Source organism: Sebastes umbrosus, chromosome 16 (genome assembly GCF_015220745.1).
Source record: "Sebastes umbrosus isolate fSebUmb1 chromosome 16, fSebUmb1.pri, whole genome shotgun sequence".
NCBI lineage: Eukaryota > Metazoa > Chordata > Actinopteri > Perciformes > Sebastidae > Sebastes > Sebastes umbrosus.
The window spans coordinates 31,984,533-32,004,532 of NC_051284.1; the positions used below are offsets into that span (position 1 = coordinate 31,984,533).

Here is a 20,000-nt window from a genome sequence, read left to right on the forward strand (position 1 = left end):
CTGACTGTCTGACTGACTGACTGACTGACTGTCTGACTGTCTGACTGACTGACTAACTGTCTGACTGACTGACTGACTGACTGACTGACTGACTGACTGACTGACTGACTGCTGATGATGAGACGTCTCGTTACACGTCTTCGTTTGTTGAAGCGGAAGTCTCCGATTCAGACTAACTACTTCAAAGAAATGAATAATCTTCTGTCAGACTAGCTGGTCATGAAGAGGTTAAATAACGCTCCGAACTTATGGCGAGGAAAAACTGTCATGGACATTTTCAAAGGGGTCCCTTGACCTCTGACCTCCAGATATGTGATGTGTGAAGGTTTTTAAACACAACCCATGAATCCATCGGTACCAACCAGGTCAGACTAGCTGGTCATGAAGGAGTTAAATAACGCTCTGAACTTGTGCTAAATTTTGGCGAGAAAAACTGTCATGGCATAGGGATTCTGTTGTTTTATACTCTTCTTCCTCCTCCTCCTCTTCCTCCTCCCCCTCTTCCCCCTCTTCCTCCTCCCCCTCTTCCCCCTCTTCCTCCTCCTCCACCTCCTCCCCCTCTTCCTCCTCCCCCTCTTCTTCCTCCTCCTCCTCCCCCTCCTACTCCTCCTCCTCTTCCTCTTCTCCCTCCTCCTCCTCCTCCTCGTCCTCTTCTCCCTCCTCCTCCCCCTCTTCCTCCTCCCCCTCTTCCTCCTCCTCATCCTCCACCTCCTCCTCTTCCTCCTCCTCCTCCTCCTCTACCTCTTCCTCCTCCTCCACCTCTTCTCCTCCTCCTCCTCCTCCTCTTCCTCCTCCTCCTTCTCCTCCTCATCCTCCACCTCCTCCTCCTCCTCCTCTTCCTCCTCCCCCTCCTCCTCCCCCCCTCCTTCCCCTCTTCCTCCTCCTCCTCCTCCTCTTCCTCCTCCTCCTTCCCCCCTCCTTCCCCTCCTCCTCCTCCTCTTCCCCCTCCACCTCCTACTCCTCCTCTTCCTCCTCCTCCACCTCCTACCCCTCCTCCTCTCCTCCTCCTCCTCTCTCCTCTTCCTCCCCCTCCTCCTCCTCATCCTCCTCCTCCTCTCTCCTCTTCCTCCCCCTCCTCCTCCTCCTCCTCCTCCTCTTCCCCCTCCACCTCCTACTCCTCCTCTTCCACCTCTTCCACCTCCTCCTCCCCCTCCTCCTCCTCTCCACCTCCACCTCCTACTCCTCCTCCTCTCCACCTCCACCTCCTCCTCTCCTCCTCCTCCTCTCTTCTCCTGTAAAGTTGTTCTCTTTCTTATTCTTCCTCCTGTCTCTCTGCATCATCATCGTCGTCTTCTTCTTATCGTTTTCTGTCCCATCAGCACTTCCTCCCTCTCCCTCTCTCTCTCTCTCTCTCTCTCTCTCTCTGCAGCACTCTGCTCTGTATGAATGGGAAGACAGGCAGGTTGCCATGGCAACAAGCCCTCCTCCTCCTCCTCCTCCTCCTCCTCCTCGTTCTCTGAAGCCAGGCTGATGCTGCAGGAGTCTCAGGTACTCACTGAGCATCATGTCCTGCACTGAGTGGGACTGTTTATTGATATTATTGATCACTCAGAGATCTTCCATCAGACCAGATGAGATTGATCTACGACTGAACATCTGGAGATATAACAGATATATAACGGATTATTTTATTTTTGAGGTAAATCAACTTCCCAGTAGGAAATAGCCTCATTTAAATCATTAGGTAAAATGTAGTAAAATGAACTAATAGCTGAAACCAGAGTTATTTTCCAAATATTGGACCAAACCAGCCCTAAAACACCAGAGAATATTGGACCAAACAAGCCCTCAGACACCAGAGAATATTGGACCAAACCAGCAGTAAAACACCAGAGAATATTGGACCACACCAGCAGTAGAACATCAGAGAATATTGGACCAAACCAGCAGTAAAACATCAGAGAATACTGGACCACACCAGCAGTAGAACATCAGAGAATATTGGACCAAACCAGCCCTAAAACACCAGAGAATATTGGACCAAACCAGCCCTAAAACACCAGAGAATATTGGACCACACCAGCAGTAGAACATCAGAGAATATTGGACCAAACCAGCCCTAAAACACCAGAGAATATTGGACCAAACCAGCCCTAAAACACCAGAGAATATTGGACCAAACAAGCCCTCAGACACCAGAGAATATTGGACCAAACCAGCAGTAAAACACCAGAGAATATTGGACCACACCAGCAGTAGAACATCAGAGAATATTGGACCAAACCAGCAGTAAAACATCAGAGAATACTGGACCACACCAGCAGTAGAACATCAGAGAATATTGGACCAAACCAGCCCTAAAACACCAGAGAATATTGGACCAAACCAGCCCTAAAACACCAGAGAATATTGGACCAAACCAGCAGTAGAACATCAGAGAATATTGGACCAAACCAGCAGTAAAACATCAGAGAATACTGGACCACACCAGCAGTAGAACATCAGAGAATATTGGACCAAACCAGCCCTAAAACACCAGAGAATATTGGACCAAACCAGCCCTAAAACACCAGAGAATATTGGACCAAACCAGCAGTAAAACATCAGAGAATATTGGACCAAACCAGCAGTAAAACATCAGAGAATATTGGACCAAACCAGCAGTAAAACATCAGAGAATATTGGATCACACCAGCAGTAGAACATCAGAGAATATTGGACCAAACAAGCCCTCAGACACCAGAGAATATTGGACCAAACCAGCAGTAGAACACCAGAGAATATTGGACCAAACCAGCCCTAAAACACCAGAGAATATTGGACCAAACCAGCAGTAGAACATCAGAGAATATTGGACCAAACCAGCAGTAAAACATCAGAGAATACTGGATCACACCAGCAGTAGAACATCAGAGAATATTGGACCAAACCAGCCCTAAAACACCAGAGAATATTGGACCAAACCAGCAGTAAAACATCAGAGAATATTGGATCACACCAGCAGTAGAACATCAGAGAATATTGGACCAAACCAGCAGTAAAACATCAGAGAATATTGGATCACACCAGCAGTAGAACATCAGAGAATATTGGACCAAACAAGCCCTAAAACACCAGAGAATATTGGATCACACCAGCAGTAGAACATCAGAGAATATTGGACCAAACAAGCCCTCAGACACCAGAGAATATTGGACCAAACCAGCAGTAAAACATCAGAGAATATTGGATCACACCAGCAGTAGAACATCAGAGAATATTGGACCAAACAAGCCCTCAGACACCAGAGAATATTGGACCAAACCAGCAGTAGAACACCAGAGAATATTGGACCAAACCAGCCCTAAAACATCAGAGAATATTGGACCAAACCAGCAGTAAAACATCAGAGAATACTGGATCACACCAGCAGTAGAACATCAGAGAATATTGGACCAAACCAGCCCTAAAACACCAGAGAATATTGGACCAAACCAGCAGTAGAACATCAGAGAATATTGGATCACACCAGCAGTAGAACATCAGAGAATATTGGACCAAACCAGCAGTAAAACATCAGAGAATATTGGATCACACCAGCAGTAGAACATCAGAGAATATTGGACCAAACAAGCCCTAAAACACCAGAGAATATTGGACCAAACCAGCAGTAGAACATCAGAGAATACTGGACCAAACAAGCCCTAAAACACCAGAGAATATTGGACCAAACCAGTATTTGTACTGACCTGTCTGATACCGAGTCTGTAGGCCAGGATTCGGTCCACGGCGTTGGGCTCCATCTGGGTCCACTGCAGCTTGAAGCCGTAGGCTCGAGGACGGTTCTGCCACAGAGCGCTGTAGGTGTCGTAGTAAAACTCCGGTGCGTAGGCCTTCCCTGAGGAGAGACAGGGGTCAGAGGTCACACAGGGCAGGAAGCAAGGTGCATTTCACTAACGAACATCCAATCACAGAGCTTCATGTTGTGTTTCAAAGACTCCGCTAACAGTAAATCTCTTCACTGTCACATTCTGCATCAGTCTGTGATGAATTCAGTCGTCATGGCGGCGAAGTGAAGATTAAAAAGTGTCACATTCTCCATGTTTGTTTGGTCCAACGAGAGAGGAGAGGGAAAAATGATGAAAGAGCAAAAAGACAGAAGAAGAAGAAGAGTGAGCGTTAATCTCAGAGGCAGCAGGATTATAAAACTCAAGTTAATATGACAGTAAACAGTGTGTGTGTGTGTGTGTGTGTTCCTGTTGATGTGCAGGTTGGAGGATTAAACCACCACAGAAGAAGAACTCACCTCACTGGACGAAACCTCCAACATGGACGACCTGATAACACAGAGCTGAGTCCTGATTGGCTGACTCATCGGTATCCACGGTGACCAAAACTTAATTTCAGTAGTTTGACATAATAATCTCAACTCAAGGTCCACTTACTGGCTTTCCTTACGATCTGTATGACGGAGTTCAATCACATGTCATCCCAGATCCTTCCCACTGATGAGGACTATGAGATGTGGTTGAAAGCTCCATAACAAAGCTAGTAAGTGGGCCTTAAGTTAAGATTTTATTGTCAAACTTCTGTTTCCAGGTCAAGAATGACCTTTAACTTTCAAAGATTTCACTTACAAACCAGCGCTAAAACACCAGAGGCTATTGGACCAAACCAGAGCTAAAACACTAGAGACCATTGGACCAAATTAGTGCTAGAGCACCAGAGAACATTGGACCAAATATTGGACAAACTGGGGCTGTAACACCAGAGAATATTGGACCAAATCAGGGTTAGAATACAGGACCAAATATTGGACCAAACCAGCGCTAAAACACCAGAGAATATTGGACCAATCTAAGGCTAAAACACCAGAGAATATTGGATTAAACTAGCGCTAAAACACCAGAGAAAGAAGATACACAGAAAACGGGGATGTTGACGATGTGGCGGTACATAAGGAGAAGGAAATGTCAAAGTGAATAACGGAGAGGTCCATTCAATCTGAATATCAGAGACTCTGCTATGATCTAAAGTCAGACTGATGGAAACATGAATAATGAAAACATGAAGGTGAATCTTTTCTGCTGCTTCGACTCCGAGAGAGAAAGAAAATAATCTCAACGTTGAACTTTAGTTTTTTTGTTTTGTGAAGGTGTGAGGAAGAGTCTAACAGTCTGGTGAGTCGTCATGTTGGAGTTTTGTCTCGCAGTTCGATGTCAGAGTTTAATTTCTGCTCTGTCAGTTCTATTCTGAAGCTCTGCTGCCGTCTCATTGGCTGCTGCAGGATGAGCGAGGTTTAAAATGCCACCGCCGTGTTCACACCTGATTAACAACACAAACTTCACCTCAGCAACGACAAGCCTGACATAATCGCCGTCATTTTCCATCAGCTCTCCATCCTGAGCTTACAACTTCCCCTCTTTAAATGCTTTCTGCTGCTGCCTGCAGAACGCGCTGCTGCTCGGCGGCCGGCGTGATAAGAGGCTTAACGCCATCGTCGAGTTTACAGGAAGAGTCTTGCAGCGCTGACAGGGCGTCTCTGTAGGGGAGCTTTCATCAGGAGAGGACGGAGATACAAGTCAACTCACTTCCTGTGTGACGTCTGGTGTTCATGGAGCAGCTCTCATTATCAGTCTGAAGATTCACATTAGAGATTAGAACCAGCCTTTTACATCCACACAGTAAAGATCGGACCTGTTCTCCATATGATTCTGATAACCAACCAGCCAGTACTGAGTACCGACACAATACAAGTGCTCTTTTTTCCCCTAGTTGTTGAAAGTTTGGTGTAAATTTGATGTCAGTCCTCGTTTTCTGAGCTGTCCTGCTTTAATAAGCTTCGTTAAATAAGAAACACGTATTTTGTCTATGCAATATTTGAGAACAACGCAGCCCGGTCACACGAAAGGGCGTATGAATGACACGATAATTTGCAATGCTAAAACGTGTAACAAGGACGCCATTCTTGCTAGGGCTAAAATACCAGAAAATACTGGACCAAATACTTGACCAAACCAGCCCTAAAACACCAGAAAACACCAGAAAATACTGGACCAAATACTTGACCTAACCAGCCCTAAAACACCAGAAAACACCAGAAAATACTGGACCAAATACTTGACCAAACCAGCCCTAAAACACCAGAAAACACCAGAAAATACTGGACCAAATACTTGACCTAACCAGCCCTAAAACACCAGAAAACACCAGAAAATACTGGACCAAATACTTGACCTAACCAGCCCTAAAACACCAGAAAACACCAGAAAATACTGGACCAAATACTTGACCTAACCAGCCCTAAAACACCAGAAAATATTGGACCAAATATTGGACCAAATATTGGACCAATCCAGCGCTAAAACACCAGAGAATATTGGACTAAATACTTGTCCAAACTAGGGCTAAAATACTAGAGAATAGTGGACCAAACCAGGGCTAAAGATCTGACCTGTCCTCGATATGATTCTGATAACCAACCAGCCAATACCGAGTACCAACCCAGTACCAGTGCTCTTTTTTCCTAAACCTAACTAAGTGGTTTAAATGTTGACTGCGTTGGATCGCATGTCTGCAGCAAGGAAATCAAATCTGAAAACTGATGGAAGATTTGACAAAAATGTTTGAGACTTCTCAGCCGATGTAATAAAACACCGTTTGGTCCTTTAAATACCGCAGAGAGGTGTCAGAGGTCAACAATAAACAGCACAAGTGCCAACATGAAAGATAAAGACTTCAGTTCCAATAATAGAAGTCTGTTATCTGACTCAACACCAGAGGGGAGGCAGTCAGGTATTAAAGACAGGAAGCCTTCTAATCTACAGTGTTTGTTGTCAGTTCAGATGTTTGAGAGGATGTGAAGGTTTCCTGAAGCTCTGCACATTATTATTTATGACACTTTAAAGTCCCCCGAGGAAACTCTCAGTGATTCTCTGCTTCCGTCTGCCAACACACAGGATTTAAAGATGAAGATAAACTCTAATTAATCGTCATGTTCATCGTCCTCCACATGTAAACACTTTGAAAACAGCTCAGAGCTCCCAGCAGACCTCAGGCCTGTTAACAGAACCGCATCTACAAGTACTGTGGGTTCACTGGGAGACTGGTACTGGTACTGGTACTGGTACTGGGAAGAAGGGAAGGGTGGTTTAAAGAGTCCAAGTCAAGTCTCAAGTCACTCGAGACGAGTCAAGTCTTGTCCGAAACGAGAACAATTTAAGTCCAGAGTCATTCCAGCAAGTCCTAATGAAGTCCTCAGTAATCTGAGACGAGTCCAAGTCAAGTCCTCAGTAATCTGAGACGAGTCCAAATCAAGTCCTCAGTAATCTGAGACGAGTCCAAGTCAAGTCCTCAGTAATCTGAGACGAGTCCAAATCAAGTCCTCAGTAATCTGAGACGAGTCCAAGTCAAGTCCTCAGTAATCTGAGACGAGTCCAAGTCAAGTCCTCAGTAATCTGAGACGAGTCCAAATCAAGTCCTCAGTAATCTGAGACGAGTCCAAGTCAAGTCCTCAGTAATCTGAGACGAGTCCAAATCAAGTCCTCAGTAATCTGAGACGAGTCCAAGTCAAGTCCTCAGTAATCTGAGACGAGTCCAAGTCAAGTCCTCAGTAATCTGAGTATATTGGACAAACTAGGCTAAAATACCAAAGAATGTACGTCCCATCATGCACCAGTCAGGCCGACTCACCTGTGACCAGGAAGGTGCAGCGCCCCGCCCCGGCCTCGTTGGTGATGTCACAGGTGTACTCGCCGTAGCCCTCTCGGTTCAGAGCTCTGACCAGGTAGCCGGTGTCGTCGCTCTCGTCGCTGAACTGTCCGACGGTGAGGAGGCGGGAGCCCAGCTTCCACTCGTAGCGCAGGAGGCGCGCCGGGTGAGCTCGCAGGAGGCGGCAGGTGAGGCTGAATGCCCGGCCCAGAGCCTGACGGATCTCCGTGTACACCGGCTCCACGACAGGGGGGACTGTTGGACACCGAGACAGGAAGTACGAGACGATAAGAACACCAACAAACGGCACATTCACCACACGGCTTTCTTTAACCGACTGAAGGAATCATTCACGTTAATTAGCTGCAGCTGATTTCATCTGTGAGTCGTCACCTGAAGGTTTTCTATGTTTGCTGATGAGAAAGAGGAGATAAAAGCTCCACTGGTTCTCCCTGAAGCTCCGTGGATCTAGAGGTTCTTATCAGAGAGGAACTGGCTCCATAAAGGAACCAGACATCCAGAATATTTCTACTTCATCGAATGCTAAAAGCATCAAAACCATCATTCAATGAATCTGCTGTCAGACTGCAGCCCAACAGGCAACAACAGCTGTCAGTGTGTCAGTGTGCTGACTTGACTATGACTTGCCCCAAACTGCATGTGATGATCATAAAGTGGGCATGTCTGTAAAGGGGAGACTCGTGGGTACCCATAGAACCCATTTACATTCACTGATCTGGAGGTCAGAGGTCAAGGGAGCCTTATTTAACCTCCTTCATGACCAGCTAGTCTGACCTGGTTGGTACCGATGGATTCATCAGGTTCTACAGTTTACTATGAAACCAGGATCGGACTTTTCGTCTGACTTTCTCTTGGACATTTTCCAGACTTTTTTTTCTGACATTTTTCCGTCATTTTTTGGACATTTTTTCCGGTAAGGGTTGGTATAAAAACCCTCACACATTCACATATCTTATATCTTCACTCTAGCTTTAAAACAGAGCCGCTACAAACTAAAAATCACAAGTTGTGTTAAAGACATTAGAGGCATTAAACAAATTTGCGCTATCATCACATTAACTTTGACAGCCCTAATTTAAACAGCTTTACAGAAACATATCTTTGGTTTTATTGCTGATTTTGAATCAATCTAAAAAACTGTTTAGATGATCTTTGTTGTTTCTTCAGACTTCATCCTGTTATTGTCCAACTCTGAGGAGACCTGACTTCTCCACAGGGATCAATAAATCTAATCTAATCTAATCTAATCTAATCTGATGTGAAGTTCAGATTGTGAAAAGCGTCTTGAGATAACTTCTGTTATGATTAGATAATATCTATAAAAATAAAAATAAATTGAAACTGAACTATTTGTGAAACCACATGAGCCTCAAAGTAAAAGTTATGGAACATAAACTCTCTGAGACAAATATCAGTTTAAGCTTTTTAAAGAGAATTTCTCACCAAGTGACACGCACGCACGCACGCACGCACGCACGCACGCACGCACGCACGCACGCACGCACGCACGCACGCACGCACGCACGCACGCACGCACACACACACACACACACACACACACACACAGAGAGGGGGGGTTACAGAGATAAAGGTCTCTGGTTCATCCTGACCCCCCCGGTCATGTTTCCAGGACCTTCCTCCTGAGAGGGAGTCGGTCCAGGAACATCTAAAGATCAGATGGTCGACCTTCAGCCGAGCTCTCCGATTGGTCAAAGGAGAGACTCACTGATCTAATTCCCACAATGCCCCACTGCTGCGGCCGGTGCTCCAGCACTTCTTATGTGTTAACGTTGGTCTGTGGCTGCAGTCTGGAGAGCGGCGGCGGTGGCGGCGGTGGCGGCGGTGGCGGCGGTGGCGGCGGCGGCGGTGGCGGCAGCGTTGGCGGCGGCAGCTCCGTAACTCACTGGAACGACCTATTACCAACTTCCTGTATGCTGAAGGTCCCCACAATGTGGTCCAGGGACCCCCGGGGGGCCATGAGGGAACTTCAAGAGGTCCCCAGAAAACAAGGAGCAGTTTGATAATATTTAGATTCCTCCGTCTGTCTCAGTCCTTTAACTGGACATGTCTTATTGGGTTGTGGGGACGGTAACTCTCACACCTTCACACCTTACTAACGTCCCCGTAAGGCCGGTAGAACAACCTCAGAGAGTCCAGACAGTCCGGTAACTCTCTCACCTGACTGATGTCCCCGTAACGCCGGTAGAACAACAACCTCAGAGAGTCCAGACAGTCCGGTAACTCTCACACCTGACTGATGTCCCCGTAACGCCGGTAGAACAACAACCTCAGAGAGTCCAGACAGTCCGGTAACTCTCTCACCTGACTGATGTCCCCGTAACGCCGGTAGAACAACCTCAGAGAGTCCAGACAGTCCGGTAACTCTCACACCTGACTGACGTCCCCGTAAGGCCGGTAGAACAACCTCAGAGAGTCCAGACAGTCCGGTAACTCTCACACCTGACTGATGTCCCCGTAACGCCGGTAGAACAACAACCTCAGAGCGTCCAGGTGGTCCGGTATCTTCTGTATAAACACACTTTTTCAGGGATCTTTGGGACCACTAACTTCTTCTGTCGGTTCTTTATGTGGGAGAACTCAGCGACATCACTGTCTGTCCCTGTAATCTACGTCACTAAACGACCTGCAGCTACTTCCTCTCTACGTTACCCCCCCCCGTCAGCAGACCGTCTAGCTCCTATAAGAATGCTGTGACGGCGTTCTGACTGCGACTCATTTACCTCGACACGCCGCCGCCGTCGCTGTAATCCGTGTCAATAAACGACCTCGTCTGTTTTGATTCTCCCGTCTGTCCTCCGCTCTGAAGAACATGGTTGTTTAAACCCTCAGAAGAAGAGAGGATGTTCGTCAGAGGGATTCACCTCCGCACATCACTGTCGTCGCCGTAATCCGGTAAAAAACCCAGCAGACTGCGAGAGGGATTATTGTCAAAGCAAAACCCTAAAAAAACAGCTCGTTGGAAACGTTGCTCATCAGCTGTTATCTCCCAGCTTCGTGTGGACTCATTAGCATATTGATGAAGTGAGCTGAACTCCATTAACGGATCAAACTGTGGAGAAACAAACGCATGTTGTGTTTATATACGGATGTTTCTACTGCTCGAACTTCTCTGAGATGTTTCTTTGCTTCAATAACAGGAAGTTCAATCTGTGGATGTTGTTTCACTTCTTTCAGAGTAATCCACCTCTAATCTGCTCAGTGGAACAGAAAACACGCTGCAGGAAGTTTACACAGTTTAAAGATGTTCCTTTACAGCGCTGCAGTAAAACCGAGTCCTAGAGGTCAGAGGTCAACGGACCACTTTTCAAAATAGTGACAGATTTTCCTCGACAAAATTTTGCGTAAATTAGGAGCATTACTTATCTTCACTCTAGCTATGTGTCTATAATCCCACATAAAACTTTGCTGCTCTACTCCTCTCGCAGCGTTGCCAACACCTGTACAAAAATACATACATTTTCGGACATTTGCTGACAATTTTCAGGCTTTTTTTTTTACTTTTTTCAGACATTTTTCAGTTTTTTTTTTTTACTTTTTTCAGACATTTTTCAGTTTTTTTTTTTTACTTTTTTCGGACATTGTTCAGACTTTTTTTTCGGACATTTTTCGGGCTTTTTTTTTTTTTTTTTACTTTTTTCAGACATTTTTCAGTTTTTTTTTTTACTTTTTTCGGACATTGTTCAGATTTTTTTTCGGACATTTTTCGGGCTTTTTTCTTTTCTTTTTTCGGACATTTTTTACCTTTTTCTCGGACATTTTTCAGGCTTTTTTAAAACTTTTTTCGGACATTATTCAGACTTTTTTTTTTTCTTTTTTCAGACATTTTTCAGGTTTTTTTTACTTTTTTTCTGACATTTTTCAGGCTTTTTTTACTTTTTTTCTGACATTTTTCAGGCTTTTTTTTTTAACTTTTTTTCTGACGGGATGTCGAGCGACACGGAACTCTGCAGGTCAGACGGACAGAGACCAGAAGGAGACAGACAGACAGACAGACAGACAGAGAGACAGACAGACAAAGAGAAGACAGACAGACAGAGAGACAGACAGAGAGACAGAGAGACAGAGAGACAGACAGACAGACAGAGAGAAGACAGACAGACAGAGAGACAGACAGAGAGACAGACAGACAGACAGAGAGACAGACAGACAGACAGACAGACAGACAGACAGACAGAGAGACAGAGAGACAGACAGACAGACAGAGAGACAGACAGACAGACAGACAGAGAGAAGACAGACAGACAGAGAGACAGGCAGACAGACAGACAGAGAGACAGACAGACAGAGAGAAGACAGACGGACAGAGAGACAGACAGAGAGACAGACAGACAGAGAGACAGACAGACAGAGAGACAGACAGACAGACAGACAGACAGAGAGAAGACAGACAGACAGAGAGACAGACAGACAGACAGGCGGCATGTGTCCGTTAGCGGCGGTGGCCTGCGTGCCCTCGAGCAGAGGTGTTGAACCCTCAACCTAACGGTGTGGGTTTCCTCTGAACTGCTGCTGTCTGCTCTGATGCGTGATGTGATGCGCTGTGATTGGATGATGTGACTTCCTCTGTGGGGGCTCGCTGAGCCCACGACACTAAGCATTCTGGGTATTTTAGAGGCCACGGTTGCCTGCTGGTGTTTGTTTCCATCTGCAGCAGATGGTGCATGTTTCAGCTGGTTCCAGCTGGACCAATCACACCCAGCCTCATCGAGCTGGACCAATCACACCCAGCCTCATCCAGCTGGACCAATCACAGCCAGCCTCATCCAGCTGGACCAATCACACCCAGCCTCATCGAGCTGGACCAATCACACCCAGCCTCATCCAGCTGGACCAATCACACCCAGCCTCATCCAGCTGGACCAATCACAGCCAGCCTCATCCAGCTGGACCAATCACACCCAGCCTCATCGAGCTGGACCAATCACACCCAGCCTCATCCAGCTGGACCAATCACACCCAGCCTCATCCAGCTGGACCAATCACAGCCAGCCTCATCCAGCTGGACCAATCACAGCCAGCCTCATCCAGCTGGACCAATCACACCCAGCCTCATCCAGCTGGACCAATCACAGCCAGCCTCATCCAGCTGGACCAATCACAGCCAGCCTCATCCAGCTGGACCAATCACAGCCAGCCTCATCCAGCTGGACCAATCACACCCAGCCTCATCCAGCTGGACCAATCACAGCCAGCCTCATCAGTGACATCATGTCTTCATCACGCCGTATCTTTATTCACAGAAGACGTTGGGAACAGCGGCGGAAGAAATACTCCGATCTTTTACTTAAGTAGAAATACCACAGTGTAGAACTAGAACAAGTAAAAGTACTACATTCAAGATTTCACTGAAGTAAAGTTACTTTTATAATCTATATATATTAAAGAAATAATAATAAGTTAAAATGGAAAAAAACCCACAAATAAATAAAATAAATTAACTCAAAATAGAAAAATAAGACAACATAGAATAAAAATAATAAATAATTATTAATAAATAATAATATTAATCCATATTAAAATCAAATAATTAAAAGTGAGAAAAATGTTTTTTTAATTTAAAAAAAATAATAGAATTAAATATAAAACAAAAATAATGAATAAGGTAGATTTTGAACCGGTGTTTAATAAACTAAAACATTTAGTCATAGTTGAGGAGAGACGGTGGTTTAATGGTTAAATATTATCTCTGATGTTTTAACACATTTTAACTGCTTTACATAAACCGTTAAATTCAATCTGTTTTATAATCAGATTTTATAAACTGACCCACAAAACTTTTAAAAACAATGTTCTTTCATTTCATTTAATTTTTTTATGAAATGTCCGGCCGGTTAATGAGCGTCATCTCGCGCTGTGTTCTGATTGGTGATTCTGATGTGTGTGTGTGTGTGTGTGTGTGTTTGTGTGCGTGCGTGCGTGCGTGTTACCCACACTGCACCACCAGCTGGATCAGCGCCTCTCTGGGTTTCACGTTGAAGCCGTTGTATTGGCTCGTCTGGCAGCGGTACGTCCCGCTCATCTCTCTCGTCACGTTGCCGATCCTCAGGACGCCGTCGTAGCTCTCCGTCTGCTCTGAGCCGTCCGGCATCAGGATCACCGCCGCCGCCGCTGCCGCCGCCGCCCCGCTCTCCTCCACCCGGGACCACAGGATGATGGGTTTGGGTTTCCCTGAGACCAGACACTGCAGGTCCACGGTGTCGCCCTCCTGAGCGATGAGGTGAGAGCGCCCCCTGGGGACGCTTAGCTCCGGAGGAACTGCAGGAACACAGAGGACATAATGTGTTTAGTGTGGCGGCGAGACGCTACTGGGTTAGCATTAATGCTAACCCAGTAGCATTAATGCATTAATTTGTGCTACTAGGTTAGCCGGAGGGAGGAAGAGGAGGAGGAGGAGGAAGAATAGGAGGAGGAGGAGGAGGAAGAGGAGGAGGAAGAGGAGGAGGAGGAAGAGGAAGAGGAGGAGGAAGAGGAGGAGTTTGGACTGTATTTATTGTCCTGCAGCAGCTAACTGAGCTGTGACCTTCTGATTTAACACAAAACATCTGTTACAGTTCAGACCTCAGAGACACTCCCTCTCTCCTCCTCCCTCTCTCCTCCTCTCTCTCTCCTCCTCTCTCCTCCTCCTCTCTCTCTCTCCTCCTCTCTCTCCTCCTCCTCTCTCCTCCTCCTCCTCTCTCTCTCCTCCTCTCTCTCTTCCTCCTCCTCCTCTCTCTCCTCCTCTCTCTCCTCCTCCTCTCTCCTCCTCCTCCTCCTCTCTCTCTCCTCCTCTCTCTCTTCCTCCTCCTCCTCTCTCTCCTCTCTCTCCTCCTCCTCCTCCTCCTCCTCTCTCTCCTCCTCCTCCTCCTCCTCCTCCTCTTCCTCCCTCTCTCTCTTCCTCCTCCTCCTCTCTCTCTCCTCCTCCTCTCTCTCCTCCTCTCTCTCTCTCCTCCTCCTCTCTCTCCTCCTCCTCCTCCTCCTCTCTCTCCTCCTCCTCCTCCTCTCTCTCCTCCTCCCTCTCTCCTCTTCCTCCTCCTCCACTCCTCCTCCTCCTCTCTCTCCTCCTCCTCCTCTCTCTCCTCCTCCTCCTCCTCCTCCTCTCTCCTCTCTCTCCTCCTCCTCTCTCCTCCTCCTCCTCCTCTCTCTCTCCTCCTCCTCCTCCTCTCTCTCCTCCTCCTCCTCCTCCTCTCTCTCTCCTCCTCCTCTCTCTCTCTCCTCCTCTCTCTCTCCTCCTCTCTCCTCCTCCTCCTCTCTCTCTCCTCCTCCTCTCTCCTCCTCCTCCTCCTCTCTCTCCTCCTCTTCCTCCTCCTCTCTCTCTCCTCCTCCTCTCTCTCTCTCCTCCTCTCTCCTCCTCCTCTCTCCTCCTCCTCTCTCCTCCTCCTCTCTCTCTTCCTCCTCCTCCTCTCTCTCCTCTCTCTCCTCCTCCTCCTCCTCTCTCTCCTCCTCCTCCTCCTCTTCCTCCCTCTCTCTCCTCCTCCTCTCTCCCTCCTCTCTCTCTCCTCCTCCTCCTCCTCCTCTCTCTCTCCTCCTCCTCCTCCTCTCTCTCTCCTCCTCTCCTCTCTCCTCCTCTCTCTCCTCCTCCTCCTCTCTCTCCTCCTCTCCTCTCTCCTCTTCTCTCTCCTCCTCCTCCTCCTCCTCTCTCTCCTCCTCTCTCTCCTCCTCCCTCTCTGCTCTTCCTCCTCCTCCTCGCTCTCCTCCTCCTCCTCTCTCTCCTCCTCCTCTCTCCTCCTCCTCCTCCTCCTCTCTCTCCTCCTCCTCTCTCTCCTCCTCCCTCTCTCCTCTTCCTCCTCCTCCTCCTCCTCCTCTCTCTCCTCCTCCTCCTCCTCTCTCCTCTCTCCCTCCTCTCTCTCTCCTCCTCCTCCTCCTCCTCTCTCTCTCCTCCTCCTCCTCCTCTCTCTCTCCTCCTCTCCTCTCTCCTCCTCTCTCTCCTCCTCCTCCTCTCTCTCCTCCTCTCCTCTCTCCTCTTCTCTCTCCTCCTCCTCCTCCTCCTCTCTCTCCTCCTCTCTCTCCTCCTCCCTCTCTGCTCTTCCTCCTCCTCCTCGCTCTCCTCCTCCTCCTCTCTCTCCTCCTCCTCTCTCCTCCTCCTCCTCCTCCTCTCTCTCCTCCTCCTCTCTCTCCTCCTCCCTCTCTCCTCTTCCTCCTCCTCCTCCTCCTCCTCTCTCTCCTCCTCCTCCTCCTCTCTCCTCTCTCTCCTCCTCCTCCTCCTCCTCTCTCTCCTCCTCCTCTCTCTCTCCTCCTCCTCCTCTCTCTCCTCCTCCTCTCTCTCTCCTCCTCCTCTCTCTCCTCCTCCTCTCTCTCTCCTCCTCCTCTCTCTCTCCTCCTCTCTCTCTTCCTCCTCCTCCTCTCTCTCCTCCTCCTCCTCCTCTCTCTCCTCCTCCTCCTCCTCCTCCTCTTCTTCCTCCCTCTCTCTCTTCCTCCTCCTCCTCTCTCTCTCTCTTCCTCCTCCTCTCTCTCTTCCTCCTCCTCCTCTCTCTCTCCTCCTCCTCCTCCTCCTCCTCTTCCTCCCTCTCTCTCTTCCTCCTCCTCCTCTCTCTCTCTCTTCCTCCTCCTCTCTCTCTTCCTCCTCCTCCTCTCTCTCTCCTCCTCCTCCTCCTCCTCCTCCTCCTCTCTCTCTCTCTTCCTCCTCCTCTCTCTCTTCCTCCTCCTCCTCTCTCTCCTCCTCCTCCTCTTCCTCTCTCTCTCTCTTCCTCCTCCTCCTCTCTCTCTCTCTTCCTCCTCTCTCTCCTCCTCTCTCTCCTCCTCCTCTCTCTCTCTCTTCCTCCTCCTCCTCCTCTCTCTCTCCTCGTCCTCCTCCTCCTCTCTCTCTCCTCCTCCTCATCTCTCTCTCCTCCTCCTCCTCCTCCTCTCTCCTCTCTCTCAGGCTCTGTGAATGTTTCCTCCCGTCTGCCAAGGTCACAAACCAACAGGAAGTCATCGGCCACCAGCATGACGTCCGTCAGAAGGAAAACTTCTTCTTCTTCTTCTTCTTCTTCTCTCTGAGCTCACAGTTCAGAGGCTGCCGGTTTTTATACCAACAAAGAAGAAGAAGAAGAAGAGGGACTGCAGCAGCATCATCTCTCCATCAGTCTGGAGGTTTTAGTGTTCCTGTTAAATCAACCTGATTTACACCTGACTCCATCTCCACCTGTACAGAGCACGCTCATATTAACCTCCTCTTAGTAACTCAAATCAAATAACATCTATAGTCCATTAAATGTATCTTAAGACATATAAATGTGCAAAGGCACATTCTATTTTATGTTTTTAAAAAATATATTTTTTATATTTTTATTTTATTCTTATTTCATTTTTATTTTTAATTTGTTTTATTTAATTTGTATTTAATTTTTATTTAATCTTTATTTTATTTTATTTGTATTTTTATTTAATTTAATTTTTAATTTTTATTCTTATTGTATTTTATTTTAATTATTTAATTTGTATTTAATTTGTATTTAATCTTTATTTTATTTTATTTTTATTTTATTCTTATTTTTATCTTTATTGTATTTTATTTTATTTTTATTTGTTTTATTTAATTTGTATTTTATTTTTATTTAGTCTTTATTTTATTTCAATTTTATTTCATTTTCATTTTTATTCTTATTGTATTTTATTTTATTTTTATTTGTATTTATTATTGTCTTTTATTATAGGTTAGGTTTATTATCAGTAATATGTTCTACATGTTATTATATAACCTATATTTAGGTTGATGGATCATTATTATGTTTATATTAAAGTGGCTATAGATCAGGTTTTTGTATTAACTCCTGATTATGAAGTAAATGTTGATGACATAATATAATGTCTGCAGAATAATGACACCATCAGCGTTTAGACCGGTCCTCTGTCTGAACCGGTACGACCGGGGATAGCGACGGCTCCTCTCACGGCACACAGGAAATGTGTCAACCTAAACAGGAAGTGGACGGCGCTTCGCCTCACCTGTGGTGGAGGAGATGTTGACGTCGATGCTGATCTCGGGGGTTCCTCCGTTCCTCAGCGACGCCACGCAGGTGTAAGTGCCGAAGTCAGTGAACTTGAGGTCGATGATGTCGAGGTTGGTGGTTCCCGGCGTGACGTCGGTGTCGGTGTGGGTGATGACCATCCGCTCGGAGCTCCTCAGCGGCCGGCCGTTCTTCAGCCAGCTGAACTGCAGCTCCTCGGGGGGCGTGGCCTCCACCTGGCAGCTGATCTTCACCTCGCGGCCGATCTGGATGTTGTCGTCGTTGTGGTACGGGTCGGGTGTGATCCAGAACCGACCTTTACGAAGGCCTGCGGGAGAGAGACGGACGCAATAAGACAAACATTAGCTCCCGCCTTATTAACATCGGTTCAATCGAGCTATATATATATATATATATATATATATATATACTGGAAAAACAAAGTTCAGAAACTTGTGTTTGGTGGATTATTTCTCTGTTGTTACAATGCTAATGGTCATTGTATTTTACATCGTTGGAAAGCCTGTTTATTTACCTTCACAATGATGTCACACTTGTAAGGATCATGCATTTGTGGGATGAGCAGCACAGCTGATGATGTGGGGAGCGCCCAAGAAACATGTTCCAAAATGCTCTTCCAATGGTAAACAGTGTATTCTCATAAGGCTACCAGGAAGCCTGCAATGACTGCCCTTCACCATCAGGCCCGTTGGCGCTGGTGTCTCCAACACAGACAATGGGACCTGAACATGTGGGGGAATGTCATGTTCAGTGATGAGTCCAGGTTCTGTCTGCCAAAGTTGGATGGCAGGTCAAAGTATGGAGACGACGTGGAGAACGCTATGCTGATTGTAGCACCGATGGAGTAACAGCTTTTGGTGGGGGCAGTGTCATGGTGTGGGGGGGGGGGGGGGGGGGCATCTCCCTCACTGGCAAAACAAGGCTTGTCATCATTGAAGGCCATCTCAATGCAGGGAGATATCAGGATGAGATTCTGCAGCCAGTGGTGATCCCATATCTCCACAATCTGGGAACTAACTTCATCCTCCAAGAAACAACCCCCCCCCCACAGAGCCAGGGTTATCACAGACTACCTCCACAATGTGGGAGGAGAGAGAATGGAACGGCCTGCCAAGAGTCCACACCTCAACCCAATTCAACACTTGTAGGATCAGCTTGGGCGTGCTGTACGTGTTAGAGTGACCAACACAACCACGCTGGCTGACCTGCAACCAATCCTGGTTGAGGAATGGAACGCCATCCCACAGCAACGTGTGACCAGGTTGGTGACCAGCATGAGGAGGAGGTGCCAGGCTGTTGTGGCTGCGTATGGATCTTCCACCGCTACTGAGGCTCCTGACGGTGGATTCAATCAATCAATATGTCTTGTTTGTTCCTTGTTACTGATAGAGAGTTCAATCATCCAATCCACCAAACAACTCACAACAAGAGTCAACACCAACAGGAGAATACACTGTTTACCATTGAAGGGGCATTTTGGAACATTGTTCTTGGGCGCTCCCCACATAATCAGCTGTGCTGCTCATCCCACAAATGCATGATCCTTACAAGTGTGACATCATTGTGAAGGTAAATAAACAGGCTTTCCAACCATGTAAAATACAATGACCATTAGCATTGTAACAACAGAGAAATAATCCACCAAACACAAGTTTCCAAACTTTGTTTTTCCAGTTTATATATAAATATATATATATATATATAAATATAAATATATGTATAAATATATATATATATAAATATATATATATATAAATATATATGAATATATATATATCACCTTTAAATACGTCTGACATTTAACAGAAACAAAGTGCTTTGTGAAACCGAGCTTCCGAACCGATTCGTTGTAAAGATTCAGAAGGTCAGACTGACACATTCATACAGAGTCCCAAGCATTAAATAAATAAATAAATAAATAAATAAATGACTTCATAAATAAATAAATATGTCATTAAATGTAGCAAAAATAATATAAAAAATAAATGTAGTCATTATTTAATTGATATGTCACATAAATTGATATTTCTGTTTTAATTTGTTTCTTTATCTATTTATCTTTGTATTAATTCCCTTATTTATTTAGTCTTCGATTTAATTTTCACTTTTATTTATTTATGTATTTATTTTTATTAACTTTTAAATGTATTCATTTTTGCATTTTGTAAATGTATTTTTTATTCATTTTTAAAATTTAAAATTGTATTTATGTTTAAGCATTTATTTAATGATATATGCATGATTTTCTCTTTGCATTTCACCCCTTATTTATTTCCCATAACTTATTTATTTATGTAGGTTTTTCTTTACACATTTCTTTATGTATTTAAATACAAATAAATGAATGAATAAAAAATAAATACATTTTGAAAATGAATAAAATAATAATAATAAATACATAAT

The 20,000-nt window shown here is 45.9% G+C and overlaps 1 protein-coding gene across 1 annotated transcript in view; it reads right to left on the reverse strand.

The window, feature by feature from the left end:
* Positions 1-20,000, reverse strand: part of mdga2a (MAM domain containing glycosylphosphatidylinositol anchor 2a) — a gene marked incomplete at its 5' end in the record, with an annotated part of 64,981 nt that overhangs the window by 30,112 nt on the left and 14,869 nt on the right. Inside the window, 4 exons of the mRNA XM_037746512.1 lie at positions 3,669-3,817; positions 7,612-7,884; positions 13,603-13,926; positions 17,575-17,904. Of these exons, the coding sequence (XP_037602440.1) occupies positions 3,669-3,817; positions 7,612-7,884; positions 13,603-13,926; positions 17,575-17,904 (1,076 nt within the window). The remainder of the gene's footprint in view (positions 1-3,668; positions 3,818-7,611; positions 7,885-13,602; positions 13,927-17,574; positions 17,905-20,000) is intronic.